Source organism: Apiospora hydei (genome assembly GCF_038363865.1).
Source record: "Apiospora hydei strain CBS 114990 chromosome Unknown utg000004l_segment0_segment0, whole genome shotgun sequence".
Taxonomy (NCBI): domain Eukaryota; kingdom Fungi; phylum Ascomycota; class Sordariomycetes; order Amphisphaeriales; family Apiosporaceae; genus Apiospora; species Apiospora hydei.
This window is the reverse complement of record NW_027117363.1, coordinates 1,898,292-1,912,845: the sequence shown is the minus strand read 5'-3', so window position 1 is coordinate 1,912,845 and position 14,554 is coordinate 1,898,292. Positions and strand designations below refer to the sequence as shown.

Sequence of the window (14,554 nt, the reverse complement as noted above, 5' to 3'; positions counted from 1 at the left end):
CATACAGCAAGCCACATTCCCTATTCTTCACCAGGACGTTCATACATCCGAGATGTCTCTGCCCAATGCCACTTGATTCCAAACCAAGTATAGGTATCTTGTCATTTGTGGCTTATTTCAAAAATGGGTTGATATCACGTTTTGTTCTTCGGCGTTATGAGACTGTTTTTGAATGCCCGAAAAAAATATCCTTGTTAGCCCTTCAAGTGCCATCCGTCGCCTCAATTATGACAAGACGGATCTATCTTCAAGGTAGCTATCCTCCCCTATTTTTACTACTACTTTTATAACGATCCTATCACCCCTCATACCAAGTTCCATATCAAACTTGGCCTTACACCGCAATCCAGAGGCACAGAACCATACCTCCGCGTCATTGCCACGGATACGACGACCCATCGTCTCTACGTGGTCTATAATAGACGTTCCTTCAGTCCACGATGAGTCCTTCGTACAGAACGAGCTGAACCTCATAGACTTCTTATCCCACCGAAGTAGTACAGCAAGTGTTCCGAACGTTGGGTCCGCACGAGATCGGTAGCATAGCGCCGCGATCTTGCTTTGCTCACTTGGTAGGAGGCGAAGACAATTCACCGGCCACATATCAGCAAGATATATGCCCGGGATAGATATTTGATCTGATAACACGAAGCCGTACACGCGCGGGGTGCGATGGCCTCTTGGAAGACGAATGCTCTGACGAACGTACACATCCGTTGGGTCAGCCCGATCAAATAATCGTGAATGACTCTCGTTGAATATCCGATGTGGATCGATACGTGCAAATTGGTCTCCTTCAAGCCTTCTGAGGAATATTCCAACGGCCCGGCCCTCAGGCCCATGGTCTTCATGGTATCGACAGTCTAGAAGCGCAATGTAGACCTCGGGCTCATGTCTATCAGCTCGAGATGGAATCACATTGAGCCGAATCGAGATCCCTTTGTTGGTGCTGGAGTAAGGGCAATTCTCCAATGAATTCTCCACAAATTCAATGTTATGAGAATCAATGAATTCCATAGGACTCGGGGCCAACAATCCAGTGTAGGACGAATATAAACTCTCTCCCTCTTCCTCCTTTTTCCTCCACGCAAACAGGGATTGGTCATCAGAGATCTTCATGATCTCTCCCTGAAGTCGGAGAAAAGCCTTGATGCCACCTTCCCCATACAACATGGGCATGTTGACATCAAATATGCCAAGCAAACAGTACGCCATGTCCTCGGGCCTGGTTGTGACTCTCCTCGCTGCCCAGCTCATTCTCTCCGCCGCACTAGCCAGACTAGGGTCGCATGTGAGAAGGATCTCCGACCTTATTCCCAGCGTTTCGGACAGGACGAACACACATTCTTCTTTGGTGAACATGAAGTCCCAGTGCTTACAGTAGAAGTGGACGTCTGCTGGAGCGATAAGTTCCTGCAAGGTCCAACCCCGGCTTGACCAACGACATTTGCGAAAATCCTCAGCTGTGAAATGTTCCACGTCTTCAAGGTAGACATAACATCGCGCAGCATTCTTGTACCATGTGTACATTGAATTGATCGCCTCCGACAGTTCCGACGAGCTCTCCTTTTTGATACAGCAAGTATCGACCCAAATATACTCAAAGCAATAGGGAGCCGCCTCGGAAGCAAAGTTTTGGATTTTGTGATAGCCTGCCTTGTTGTAGGTTGCAGGGGTAGGTCTGATCATCTCTTCGAATGACACTTCCTCATTGCCCCAGGTGTGGGACAGGATGGCGTATTCGGGGACATCGCACTCGTTGAACTCTTTCAGTTCCAACGTTGCACAGTGAATCAAACGCATGGCTAGATTGTGTGAGGGGCTTTTTCAATGAGATAGAGCGTCATGAAGTTTGACTGATGGCGTTGAATGCGACGAATTCTGAGGAGATCACTGTGCGGTTGGAGGGAGCAACCAGAAGCACCCCCAAACTGCAGGCACCAATGATCTTATCTGCGTAGCCGAAGCATCTCATTCGTCGCGGCCCTGACTCTCTATGGCTTCCTTCAGTCGCGCCAAGCGGTTGTCGAACCAAGCCTTCTGCCATGCCTCGACCTTTCCACCCAGAATCGTGCAATTAGTCGGCTCGAGCAAGACCATGCCGCGAGCCACAGTGGCACCCTTCTTTAGAAGGATTTTCTCCCCGATATTCATCGTGCCAATGCCAATTCTTTCGATACGATGCAGCTCTAGGCCATGGACTTTCTGGCCCTTGCAATCCTGCAGAACCAGGCGATGTGTCGAGTTCTTGGGTGTCGCACTCGCCCCATTCCCGCCTCTAGCCCCTCCAGGCGCAGACGAGAGGGCCTGCGTCGACGCGCTGCTGTAGCTGACCTCGTCGTCATCTTCGCCGGCCGCGGGGAGCCTGATCATTTCGCGACCACGCGTCTGCTCTCCGCGGGCAATGGCCTCCAACTCTTCGACCTGCTCCCACTTGCTCTTGGTGAGATTGTCGATGTCCAACACCTGCACCAGAACGTCCCGGCTGAGCTTGGTTTCCACAACCTCCATGTTGGAGAGGTTGGGCGAGAGCGCGGGGGCGCTCGCGTCGAGTACAGTGCCGTTCGTGATGTCCACCACCATCAAGCGCGCCTTGGCCGTCGCGATGAGTGCCTGCAAGGGCGGCATGGGATTGCGGTTTGGCAGCACGGCTTGCACCCACTCGAGGGTTGGCGTGGGCAAACCTTGTCGCTGAAGCCCGGAGCGGATTTGGGCAGCTAGATCCATCGTTGTTCAGACTAGGTGAAAAAGCATATGCTACTTCAATTAGAACAAGGCACCTCAGGAATAGGAATTCACATGACGAAGGATGAGAGGACTTAGGCGGCGAATGAAATTGTGTAGGAAGTACTTTCCTCCCAAATCTGTAGCGCCCCACGAGCAAATTGGTGGTGGGCGTGGACTGAAGTTGCGCCTTCCGGTGATCCACAAACATCCGGCTCCGACTCCGACGCACCGAGAAGCTTGGTCGGGAAGTAAATAGCCCATGCGCAAAGCATTGAAAGATAGAGTTGTTGCTATTGGGACCTTGCACTATTACTAACATGATGAATTTGTACCTACTGAGGCTCTTTGGGAATGTCCGTTCTAGCACTAATGGACCATCTTGCTCGTCCTCGGCACCTTGTTTGACAAGCCCCCTTGGATTTAAACTTCGATCGAATAGTCAGCAACATGAGATAATATCCTTCGGTTGGCCCATAAGATGAATGAATTCCCATCGCCAAGAGACTATACATGAGCTACTATCTCATCGGCCTCTGAAAACCCCCAGCAAATCGGTCAAACTGCTAAGAGTGTATCACCATCACCATGGCCGCCCCTCCTGAAGTCACCATCCACAACCTCAGTGGACAATGGATCATGGTAAGTCTACATACACCGCATCCCATCCCATATTACGTCGAGTCTTGGATTACGAAAACCTACCGTTATCTAACCAACCACCCACGCAGAACAAGAGCCTGTCGGATGACATGAACCCGCTGATGGAGCTGCAAGGCGTCCCGTGGCTGGTGCGCAAAGCCGCCGCCATGATGAACGTGACGGCGCGCCTGACGCAGACGACCGACGCCGCGACGGGGACTGGCTCCATCACCATCGAGACCGTCGCCACGGGCGGCTTCAAGGGCGAGACCAAGACGTACAAGCTCGACGGCTCCGAGCTGCGCAGCGAGTCCAAGTTCGGCGTCACCCACGTGCGCGCCCGCTGGCTCAACCTGTCGGAGCGCGACCAGCCGCTCAGCATGGGCGGCGACGGCGTCGCCCTCGACCCCTACCTCGCCGAGGACTGGATCGAGGAGCCCTGCGAGAAGCTCGAGGGCAAGCCCGGCTACGTCCAGGTCTACGTCGTCCAGGAGGGCGGCGAGGGCACCGCCGAGCAGGTCTTTGGGTTCTGCATGATCGACGGGAAGAGATACCACGTCCAGAAGACGGTGGCCACGAAGGACGGTAAGACGATCAAGGTGCGGGCTGTTTACGAATGGAAAGGCCAGTGATGGTAGATTGGTTCAGCCATCGATGGAATTGTTTGTACGCTCATAGAAATTGCACCGAACGAGGTGACTCAACATGCTCGTCTTAACTAGCATGGCAACATTCACATGTTTATGCGCTCCTGGATGAATTGATAGTCGCATTGACCTGAGCCACAGTGGCTTGGCAGCTGAGCTGGTCCCCTGAAACTAAGATTAGGTGGGTGCTGCCAGCAGCTCAGTAGCTCGGTACTTGCGTGTTAGCTATTACAACGGAGCTTCAACTGCCCACCTAATGCTCATCACTCCATGTTGTCATCCTAAGTTTACATACAGAGCTCCTACATAAACCTGTTTGAATGTCGCAAGTCAATTAACCATTCTAAATCAACTACATCCCATTCAAAAAGTAGAGTTCCCTTGCGCGAAGTCACCGCCCCCGATAATGTCCACAATAGCCTCCCCGAGAGAGCCCACGCGGCGCATGGCCTCGTTCCAGACCATCACGACCCCGACCTCGTCGAACCGCCCCTCGCTCGACGGCTCGCGCTCCGCCACGACGTCCCCGAATCCGAATAGCGGCTCCTTCGCTTCGTCCCCCGTCAGTGGCGGCGGCGGTGGTGGCGGGCGCAGCAGTAGCACGGGTCCCCCGGCCACGAAACGCAACCGGGCCGCGCTGCGCGAGTACTACAACCTGCAGGAGCGGAAGGCGGCCCAGGCGGCGCCGCCACCGCCCAGCGTCGAGGTGACGGACCCCCTGGGCGGGCAGCACGAGGCGTCCGAGGTGCCGCCCTCGGAGATGGACGGCGAGAGCTTCGACGCCGACGCGTACGTCAAGAAGGTGCTGGCGGAGAACGGCATGGAGGATCTCCTGAAGCTATACACCAAGACGCTCGGCGAGATCCGCGCCCTGGACGCCGAGAAGAAGGCGTTGGTCTACGACAACTATAGCAAGCTGATTTCGGCTACGGAGACGATACGGAAGGTAAGATTGCGTCCTTGAGACCCGGGATGAATATGGGCACTAACAGCGAATAGATGAGAACGAATATGGACCCATTGAACCCAATGGCTTCCACACTTGACCCGGCCATTGCACAGATTTATTCACAAGCCTCCTCGATACGAGAAACACTACGGGGTCAGGTACCACCGCCCAACTCCACAAAGAAAGCCGCCGAAGAGGCAAGACAAAGAAAAATACGTACGAAGCAGTTAGCTCTGGAAGTACTAGAGACGCCCGACAAAATACGCGCCCTTGTTAGCGAGGGTCGTTTAGAGGATGCACGACAAGCCTGGAAAGTACCCCGGAAGCTGTTGGTCACCTGGAAAGAGAAAAGTCTGGGAGGAAGCGACGTAGACGCTTGTATTGAAGATGGGGATGCCGCAGTCCGAGGAGAGGCGAGCAGCTTCAACTGGAGACAAACAGACTCCGACGGTGTTTGAGCTGTCGCCCTTCGTTGAAACTGCTTACGAACCCAGGCTTGATATGTCTATGGTCTCAAAGGGATCTCGGTCCGCCTGGCTCACTAATACCTTTCCTTCCGCACGAGAGCTTTGGGATAGCATCCGCTCGAGTTCTGGCTTCAGTACCTGTGTCAGGTATTGACGTTCCGAATTGCTGTGGAACACGGTGACCACAGTCTGACCCAGCTGTGTGTAGCGCAGGGCAGAGTGATGATCCATCTCGCCTGTGACGATGAGTTCGGCATCGGTATCCTTGAGTACGCTAGAGCCTGAACCAGCACAGACGGAAACCGTCGAGATGCTCATGTCTTTCAGGTCTTTCCGGGGATGGGGCAACGCGACCGACATGTGTTGCTGGTCGCCTAGACCACGTGACAGGTTCTTAAGAATAGTTGTCAGGGGCATCGAACCCTGCAACTTCATCGTGCGGCCATACCCGAGTCCCTGGAGGCTTTCGGGAAGAGGTCGGGAAATGGGCTGAACGACCTTACGTTCAGCTTCCTTGGTCTCGCTGTCAAGTATGATATCACACAGCCAATCGTTTAGCCCACCCTTTGCTGCATCAACAGCCGTATGGGGGCAGTAGACAGCTACACGCGCGGCGATCAACCGGAGCAGGTGCTTTTGCATGGGATCCTGGTTGGATAATGACTTGAGAGCGCGAAAAATGACAGGGTCTGCGTCATGTCAGTCTCTGGGGCTACAAGTCGTTGTTGCTCTGTAACTTACGATAGCTAATGATAATGTTAACCTGCTTTTCAAGAGCCTCATCCACGACGGCTGCAGTGAGGTCATTGGTCAACAAAACGGCACCTCCGCCCTGCTTGGACTCAGTTCCTTCAGGAAGCAAGGCTTGGTCCAGGAGTACTGCACACAATCAGTCAACTGCCGCTTTTCCGAGGGGTAGTGGAAATAGGCTTACATCCAGTGTTGTCCCATGCCGAATCGGCCAACTCAGGAGGGTAGCTACAAGGCATTAGAGTGTATACTTTGTTATTTGGTGACAACATAGCTTACAGGGTCTTCATTGCCTTCACTACAGCATCGGTGAAAGTAGGGGCCGCCATCTTGCTAAATCCTCTGCGAAGCGGTTGTGCACGAAACGAAGTTCTGCAAGCACCAGCGACGGGTACGGCTAGTTTGCACGTTCCAATACGTGGAATGACCTGAGTATAAAGATGACGAGACAAAGCAGATCTCATCGAGACAGTGCAGTAGTGAGTATGACTCGATTGTAATATCAAGTCTGTTTTCGGGGTGTGTCGTGACGCTGTCAATTGCCAAGTGATGATCTTGAACAGGACCAACCACTGGAAGACTCGCCAGCAACTCTACAGATTGAGCCACAACAGCTGTAGTATTGCACCAATAGCTTCAGCCACCGGGCCGCTGACAGTGGTTGGAGTGGGTGTTTTTTGGGCGGCACAGAGGCCCCACTCCCACTGGGAGCTTTGGAGGGGCAATTCCGTCATCACCGAGGTCGCATTGAATCAAATTTGGTTCGCGCGCGCGCATTCTACATATCGTCGTCTCCTTCTACTTTGTATCATCCTAGCGCAAAGCATACAATGGCCGAGTCGACAATAACAGAGGCTTCGCTCAAGAGCGCCCTGATCGAGCGGTTGAATGCGACCCATGTCGAGGTCACAGATATGTCAGGTATGTAAAACGAGCACCTCTCGCCTACCTATTTCTCAATATATGTACTAACAAGCACTCGCTCACTGAAGGTGGCTGTGGCCAATCCTTCACCACGCTCATCGTCTCGCCCCAGTTCGCCGGCCTCAACTCGCTAAAGCGCCACCGCACCGTCAACGCCGCCCTCAAGACCGAGATCGCGGCCATCCACGCCTGGAGCGCAAAGTGCCAGACGCCCGAGGAGTGGGAGAAGGACAAGGCGAAGCACGGCGACGCCTCCGCCAAGCCGCCGATGAACGGGACCGTGGACGGGAAGGTCGAGGGTGTTGAGGCCTAGGCAGACGCGAGGGGGAATGAAAGAAATCGGCTTTTATAAGCCTGCTACGATTATGACTTTCTCGGGTTGAGGTGTTATAGCTCCCCGGGTTGTTGGTCGAAGCAATAAAAGGTTACGGAGGAAAGGGGGAAATGAAGGCCATGTAAATCATACGCATATGTTTTGGGAGGTTTTCATCTGCATGCGATCATATATGTTGCACGAGCATCAGAATATCGTGCCGGGCTTGGGGGCGTTTGCGAAATACCAATACATACCAGGATACCTCTTTCCCATTCGGTGTCCAACACCCCTATTCTGTTATGCAGGGCTGGAGGGCTGGTCGGATCTCCTTGTCCAAATATCAGTAGGAAATCTGAAAGTCTGTAATCTCAGTAACCCTCGCTCGTTGTGGCAAAGGTATCGAAAGCCGTATAGCGTCGAAGGGGGTATGTTAACATAGATCGACTCACTCGAGTAATTAACCGCCCAGCTAATGGAAGTATATATAGCAGACAACTAAGTCCTACACTATCTAAGGCACATCGGTACTTATATAACTGGCAATACTAGTCTATCCAGAAGTGTCCTAGTCATCCATCTTAAACGGTGTAGATGAGATCTGGGATGATAGACAAGTTATGAGACAGTAATACGAATAAGTGTGCGTTTACAACTACATCCCGAACGCTTTCTATTTGATTCAAGACCGAATCATACACTCGAGGTCCATAAATAAGATGTAGGTACACCGCCTACAGCATTGTCATCTCAGGGCTACGCACGCGCACTTACCTGTCTTGCAAGCATGTCCTTTCCAGTGTCAGTTGTATAACCAACAAGTTGATATTGTATATTTTGGCTACAGAAGTTCTTCCAATATGCTTCAAGTCTTCTTCCTGTGAGAAGGACTGGAAACAATACGCTCCTACCATTCGATGTCTTCCTTATCCTTGTCGCGTTCCTCGTCTCTGTCAATGTCACTGTCATCAACCCAAGGGTTCTTGTCTTTTTGCAATTCATCGCTAATATTTTGTGCTCGCTTCTCCTAGAATAGTCCGAGTAGGTCCTCGCTGGCGTTGGCATTCTTCTTAGCAGCATCCCCATCAGGGTGGCCCAATTGCGTCGACGCCGGCGGTGGCTCACTGCTGCCACCACCCCCAATATCTAGGCCAGCAAACCCATTCATCAGATCGTTAGATGCACCGCCGCCCATGCCACCCGTCGCAGCGGGCTGCTGAGGTGGAGGAGCATCAAATAGGCCCATCATATCAGCCATACCTCCGCTTGGTGCGGCACCACCGGCAGGGCTGACAACGCGAGCCGGAGTACCTGGAGCGCTAGCCTGCTCCAATGAAGCAGGAGCACCACCATCGAAGTCGATATCGAGCAAGTTTTCGATGTTGTTTTGGTTGCCAGACCCGTTGGTAGCAGCGGCCGCAGCGGCTGCTGAGGCAGCGATCGGGTTCTCTTCCAAGTTCTCGCGCTGTTCCTGAATGGCAGCACGTTGGATGGCGTCAGCTCCGTAGCGACCCTTGCCGACGAAGGACTCGGGTGGCTTGTGGTAGACAGATGCAAGCGTCGACAGTTCGGCCAGAAGCTGCTCTAGTAAAGCTGTGGGGAGGCTAGTCATTGTCGTAGTAATGGCCGGCTTTTTGTGAGAGAACAATGTTCTAAAAGGTGTTAGTGATTCAGTACGATCTTCTCCGGGCGGTGCTAGTTACATACCTTGGCGACATCCAAGTCGCCTGACAGGAGACGCCAGTAGACATAAGCCCTGTCCCGAATATCTGGGTTGTCGTTTTCTGTAGTCGCTTGCTGGAGAACCTTCTGCACCAATTGCTGGGTGTTGCTAGGTTTCTTCAAGAACAGCTTCACTACTGCTGTCAGGATCTGAAGTTGGGTCTGTGTGAACTCCTCCATAAACCCGTCAACAAAGCTTGCCAAGATGTCATCGGCGTTGCTGATTTTCTCAGCGTACTCGCCGACAATCCAGATAAGCGACCCTCTGGCGTCAGGCTCGTCTAGTTCGTCAATATGCTGACAAAGAGTCGGAATAACGCCTTCGTAGCCAGGGTATTTGCGCAGGATATCCTTGATAACAACAATGACCTCTTGCACAACGTAGTTGACCTTGGTGGCGATCAGGTCCAGAAGAGCATTGACACACTTCTCGCTGGCGCCCTCGATCTTGATAGCCACCTGGCCAATGGCTTTGACAGCCCTCCGAACAAAGTCCATATCAACTTCTAGCGCATACTCCTTCAGTTCGGCCAGCAGCTGTTCGTAGTTCTTCTCGTTGGCGATTCTGACCATGATCTCCAGCTTTTGGAGTTTGACATATGGCGGATCGTTGTATTTGCAGAAGAAAACCCTCAACTCCTTGCTCAGGATATCCGGCTTAGCCTGTAGCAGCAAATCGATGTTCCTTAGGGCCACATATTGGACCTCGGGAGCGGAAGCAACCAGAGTCACCAAGGGTGGCGCCATCTTCTTGAGATATTGCCTCACAAGATCAGGGTTGATCACTCTCATGTGAATGAAGACGACCTTGACTGCAGCCAGCACAACACTGGGATTGACATGCTGGAATTGCGGGGCGACTCTTTCGCAGATGTGTTCCGATTCCTTGACGTCTTGGGGAGGGTAGGCAGCAAGTGTCGTGAGGATTGTCACTCTTCCCCATTCGGTACATTCGTTCAGGGCCATGAGCAGCTTCTTCAGCGTCGCGGGCGTGATGATCAGCGCTGAAGTCTCGGGGGCTGTCTCGGTGATCTCGGAGAGGGCCTGCACTGAATTCGCGACCACCATGGGGTTAGGGTCTCCGATCAGCTCTTGCAGTATTTCGATGAAGCCGTTCTCTATACACATTGTCGGATTGAGGTCGAAGAGCTTGGCTACACATATCGCTGCCGTTTTCCGCACATATGGCGACTCGTCGCGTAACGTTTTCCGCAACGGCTCTTCCATGTAGTCCACCATCTTGTCCACACGAATGCAGCCCATAGTCCTGATCGCCAAAGCTCGAATAAGCGGGTTCGGGTCTTCTGAGTCTTGAACGAATGTATTGACAGCCAGAATACATAAGTCGGGATGCGATTTGGCGTAGTTCCTGAGCTCAAGGTCAGTGCTGTCTCAATGGTCAGGTTCAGGGGTGCAGGCATCTCAGCGGTTCGAGCAAAGCCCGCTGCTGGGGAGTCTTCGCAAACTCACATTAGGTACAGGTAGACCAGCTTCTTCTGGTCCAGGTCGCCGGTCGCGATGTTCTTCAGAACATCTGGAAACAGCGCCGACACGTCCTTACCTAATGTCATGGCCATGATGGTCTTCTGGATCGACTCTTTTCTCTCGTAGGCATACTGCGAGACCAAGCCAGCCCTCAATTCGAAGGTTTCGCCCTTCTTAGGCACGGCGAAAGCGCCGCGAATGCGGTTCACAGCCATGGTGCCGGTATGCGCTGTTGGTGTTGTTATTGATGTTTGGAGGGGTGCGAGTTGGATTGGATATGCGGTGACTGCGATATGACGGGCAGTCCAGACGGTTCAATGTTCGGTAAGATGTGGGGGATAGGAGCCCGTTCGAGGGCGATGGTTAATACATCCGCCTTTGCTTGATGCTGGCGGTATTATGTGTCCCGTGGATTGTCTTTGAGGGCGAAGCTTCGAGTTGTACGCCGAGGATTGCTTGCTGCCTGTTAGGTGGAATGAGCAGGCGAGGTAGGTACTCGATTGGAAACACTCGTCAGAAGCTGGATAATAGGCTAGGCTGGCCCGATCTGCTTCTCCTTATTCAATGCATGTAAGTACCGCCAGCTTCATCAATGTACCTGCTAGTATGGAGCCGTCACTTGCTGAGTTCAGCCTTGACCAGTGCTGGCATCAATTGAAACTTGAAAGGGTCTCCCGGCTCTAACGCTAAGAGGGCAAGCGCAGCCACAGTACTTCTTCTAGCTGCCTGCGTTTGAGGCTGGGACAAAGTGGGTCATCATCTCTAAAGCATCCATGGTAATATCGAAGACAAGCAACATTGACGCAAGGCATCGCCTATAAACTACATACTTACCTACCTAAACAACAATTGGATACGAAAATTGCAATTCTCAATTCATACCTGGAAAGAATTGTCCTGCCGAACCAGCACCCGATATTCCCGCTAAAGCTCACGCCGAGACATTGTGAAGAACGGTCAAAACTCAGCGGTCAATCGCCACTTCTCAGGGCACATGGTATGCTCAAGTCTTACACGCGATGCAGACTTTCGTTGCCTTGACTGACTTGTACCAGGCCAACTTCCCCAATCTCAGGCGCCTTTTCATTGAAGCAAGGTCAGACGACGAAGAGAGAGCCGTTTCCCGCAAAGCCGTGAGTTTTCTTGCCATTGTGTAAAACATTGTATATGTACATTGACTCATATGCCATTAGTTCTACAATGCTGTCATGTTCATGGGCTCTGTAGCCGTCTTTAGTCTCATAGCTCAGAAGATGAATGCCAGTCGCTAGCTTGTATTCTGCTTCCCCAGCTCAAAGTTATCATGACAACCCTCACAACATTAAATACGCCTGTTCGCCAGGCTCCAACCTTAGTATACATAAAACGCCCGTTACGGGACGGCAGTACTGGAAACACCATACCCAGAACACTGGAAACGCCATCGCAGTTATCGACCGCTTCCTAATCCGACTCACTTTCCGAGCCAAGGAAAGCCAGGTCGGCCATTCTCTTTGAGACCCGAGGCTTTGCCTTCGACTCTTCTTCGTCTTCTTCGTCTTCTTCGTCCTCGTCGTCATCTTTAGTTGTCGTCTTGGTAGTAGCCTTGGCCTTGCTTCTGGAAGCTCGACCACCTCGACCATTAGATCCCCACATATCGTTCATTTCTTGTACCGCCTCGAGGTCGGCCATCAGTTCCCTTCGCTCCTTGATCTCCTTGGCCTTGGCTTCAGAGAACCTTCCGGTCATGCCAATATCGTTCAACATCTGCTTCAGGTGCCGGATTTTTCCTCGGGTGTCGTCACCGTACTCCTTAAGCTCAAACCCCCAAATCTTGCGCACGCCACATTTCACCAGATGGCCTTGCAGCTTCTTGATCTCTGCCTCGTCTCCAGTCACCTCCTTCGTGGCCTTCGTGGCTTTGGAAGTGGTGGATTTTGGCTTAGAAGGACCGCTTTCGCCCTTGGCTTTGCGCTTCCTCTTGGGTAACGGCTCGTCTATGACGGATGATAGTTCTGAGCTGTCATCGTCGACGAGAGCTTGGTCCTTTACTTCCGTCTGATCCTCGCCGTCTTTATCGTCCTTCTCAATTTTTGTCTTCCTCTCTGGGACAGGGCTTGTCTCTGCCTTGACACTTTTGGCTTTGACGGGTGACGGTTGATCTGGCGAGTGTGGCTTCTCATCTTCCGAATCTTCAGAACCGTCTGACTCAACCTTACGTGCTGCCTTGGGTTTGTTGGCTTTAGCAGCAGGCTTGCGCTTGCGGTTTTTGGCAGCATTGCCCGTGTCGCTAACCTCATCCGGCTCATCCTCGTCGGAAACAGCATTCTTCTTGGATTGACGACGCGATTTTGCCGGCTGTTTCGGTTCGTCTTCTTCCTCGGACTTCAAGTCACTCAGCTCCGACTCGGACTCGGGCTTGGCCTCAGATTCGGACTCGGGCTCGGATTCTTCCTTCTTTGCCTTCTTTGTGGGTTGTTTCCTCTGCGGGGCAGCTTTCTTGCCCTTTTTAGCCGGTTTCTCCTCCTCCGATTCATCCAGTTCGCTCAGTTCCGAGTCCGAGTCTGGCTTCTTCTGGGCCTTTTTCGCTGATTTCGCGGGCGCCGCTTTCTTGGCTCGTTTAGCTGGTGGGCTGGCATCTTCGCTCGACCGCTTTGTGCCGTTCTTCTTGCTGTTCTTGGCCGCCGAGGCCGGTTGTGGTTTAGCAGATTCCTTATCGCTTTCCTGGTATTGCTCCTATCAAGAGGTGTTGTTAGTCAGGTGTAAACAGGTTCAACAGAGAAACACCAAATAGAGACCGGGATGCGTACCACTGCCTCGTGAATAATGTCTTTGCTCAGTGTCTTCCAATCGCCTTGCTTGAAGAAATCGGAGTCGAGATCCAACTTTTCGGCAACGCGTTGTCGGATGTAGTTGACTGTCAAGTCGTCGCGGTCGTCGCTACCAAGCACGGCGCGGACCTCGGCTTCGAGCTCCTCTTTAAGCTTCTTCTCTGATGGTGCCATTGCAGAATGACGGTTTTCGTGGAATAGGGATGCGATAAAGTGGTAATTGCAATAGTCGCAAAATGGGCAGTATCAAATGGCAATGGTTACGGCGCAACACAAAACGCGCCTTAATTCTTGCTGTCGTCACTTTGAGAGGCGCGTTCGACCTAGTGGACTTTAATGCTCGGTCCTGAAGTCGCGTGTGGGGGGAATTGGAGCTTCAATTGAAGTGCGAAGTGGAGTCGCTCTCCCAGTAAAAAGCAAAGAACCTCCGCATGAGGAAACAGACAAGGGCGGCACAGGCCATCAGACCCCCCAGGTACACTGTCATGGATATACTCGATCAGCCTACAAATTCTGAAGCAGCTCCCCTATATGACTTTAGTGATGCCAGCCTTGAATTACTTAAGCTTTTCTCGTCTTCCAACAAGTGACGCTTCTCATAATGGTCAGAAACGTTGGAACTTCAATTACTTGCTCGACTCTGAAGGTGTCCCGAAGATATCAATATCAGCACTCCAGGACGACGCCCGGGCACCATTAATGGTTCTCAATGACAACATGCTTAGTTGTGTGTAACGACTATCACTCGGAATTCGTCGAGAATATTACAATGAACAAGGTAGGCAGGTAGCCAGTCTTGGCTCAAGCCATGGTTGCAAGTATTATTCATTGACATTGCTTTCAATATGGCCATTGCAATACTAATTTGTCGACTGTGATAGTGCAAGTACAAATCTTGTATCAAAAAAATCCAAATATTTATATACCTACCCTGCGGCCCATATAGTTACTGTCCCTTATTTCAATATCACAAGACTAGATGCTTCAGGAATATACACCTACAAAGGCCAGCATTGCTGTTCCTTATACGATGTGATCATAGATTTCATCATTGGGGAAGACACAAATATGTAATTGTTGTGAGATGAAACTACTACATCTATTTGTGGCCAAAACACCTC

The 14,554-nt window shown here is 52.0% G+C and overlaps 8 protein-coding genes across 8 annotated transcripts; 3 read left to right on the top strand and 5 right to left on the bottom strand.

Moving 5' to 3' along the window:
- Nucleotides 1-202: 202 nt before the first annotated feature.
- On the bottom strand, nucleotides 203-1,803 carry PG997_003113 (uncharacterized protein; the record flags this gene model as incomplete). Its single annotated transcript, XM_066807428.1, has 2 exons — nucleotides 203-241; nucleotides 367-1,803. The coding sequence occupies 2 exons, from the start codon at nucleotides 1,801-1,803 to the stop codon at nucleotides 203-205; spliced, it is 1,476 nt and encodes a 491-aa protein (XP_066671046.1).
- Nucleotides 1,804-1,971: 168 nt separating this feature from the next.
- PG997_003112 (RecQ mediated genome instability protein Rmi1) lies at nucleotides 1,972-2,727 on the bottom strand (the record flags this gene model as incomplete). Its single annotated transcript, XM_066807427.1, has 1 exon — nucleotides 1,972-2,727. One exon carries the CDS (start codon nucleotides 2,725-2,727, stop codon nucleotides 1,972-1,974), a length of 756 nt encoding a protein of 251 aa, XP_066671045.1.
- A 585-nt stretch (nucleotides 2,728-3,312) lies between these two features.
- On the top strand, nucleotides 3,313-3,998 carry PG997_003111 (uncharacterized protein; the record flags this gene model as incomplete). Its single annotated transcript, XM_066807426.1, has 2 exons — nucleotides 3,313-3,366; nucleotides 3,456-3,998. 2 exons carry the CDS (start codon nucleotides 3,313-3,315, stop codon nucleotides 3,996-3,998), a joined length of 597 nt encoding a protein of 198 aa, XP_066671044.1.
- A 421-nt stretch (nucleotides 3,999-4,419) lies between these two features.
- PG997_003110 (uncharacterized protein) lies at nucleotides 4,420-5,420 on the top strand (the record flags this gene model as incomplete). Its single annotated transcript, XM_066807425.1, has 2 exons — nucleotides 4,420-4,959; nucleotides 5,013-5,420. The coding sequence occupies 2 exons, from the start codon at nucleotides 4,420-4,422 to the stop codon at nucleotides 5,418-5,420; spliced, it is 948 nt and encodes a 315-aa protein (XP_066671043.1).
- A 24-nt stretch (nucleotides 5,421-5,444) lies between these two features.
- On the bottom strand, nucleotides 5,445-6,508 carry PG997_003109 (ngg1p interacting factor 3 protein; the record flags this gene model as incomplete). The annotated part of the gene is made up of 4 exons (XM_066807424.1): nucleotides 5,445-6,118; nucleotides 6,171-6,308; nucleotides 6,364-6,407; nucleotides 6,459-6,508. The coding sequence occupies 4 exons, from the start codon at nucleotides 6,506-6,508 to the stop codon at nucleotides 5,445-5,447; spliced, it is 906 nt and encodes a 301-aa protein (XP_066671042.1).
- A 501-nt stretch (nucleotides 6,509-7,009) lies between these two features.
- On the top strand, nucleotides 7,010-7,416 carry PG997_003108 (uncharacterized protein; the record flags this gene model as incomplete). The annotated part of the gene is made up of 2 exons (XM_066807423.1): nucleotides 7,010-7,100; nucleotides 7,172-7,416. 2 exons carry the CDS (start codon nucleotides 7,010-7,012, stop codon nucleotides 7,414-7,416), a joined length of 336 nt encoding a protein of 111 aa, XP_066671041.1.
- Nucleotides 7,417-8,443: 1,027 nt separating this feature from the next.
- Nucleotides 8,444-10,838, bottom strand: PG997_003107 (AP-2 complex subunit beta; the record flags this gene model as incomplete). The annotated part of the gene is made up of 3 exons (XM_066807422.1): nucleotides 8,444-9,046; nucleotides 9,124-10,525; nucleotides 10,609-10,838. The coding sequence occupies 3 exons, from the start codon at nucleotides 10,836-10,838 to the stop codon at nucleotides 8,444-8,446; spliced, it is 2,235 nt and encodes a 744-aa protein (XP_066671040.1).
- A 1,228-nt stretch (nucleotides 10,839-12,066) lies between these two features.
- PG997_003106 (uncharacterized protein) lies at nucleotides 12,067-13,607 on the bottom strand (the record flags this gene model as incomplete). Its single annotated transcript, XM_066807421.1, has 2 exons — nucleotides 12,067-13,338; nucleotides 13,413-13,607. The coding sequence occupies 2 exons, from the start codon at nucleotides 13,605-13,607 to the stop codon at nucleotides 12,067-12,069; spliced, it is 1,467 nt and encodes a 488-aa protein (XP_066671039.1).
- Nucleotides 13,608-14,554: the final 947 nt, after the last annotated feature.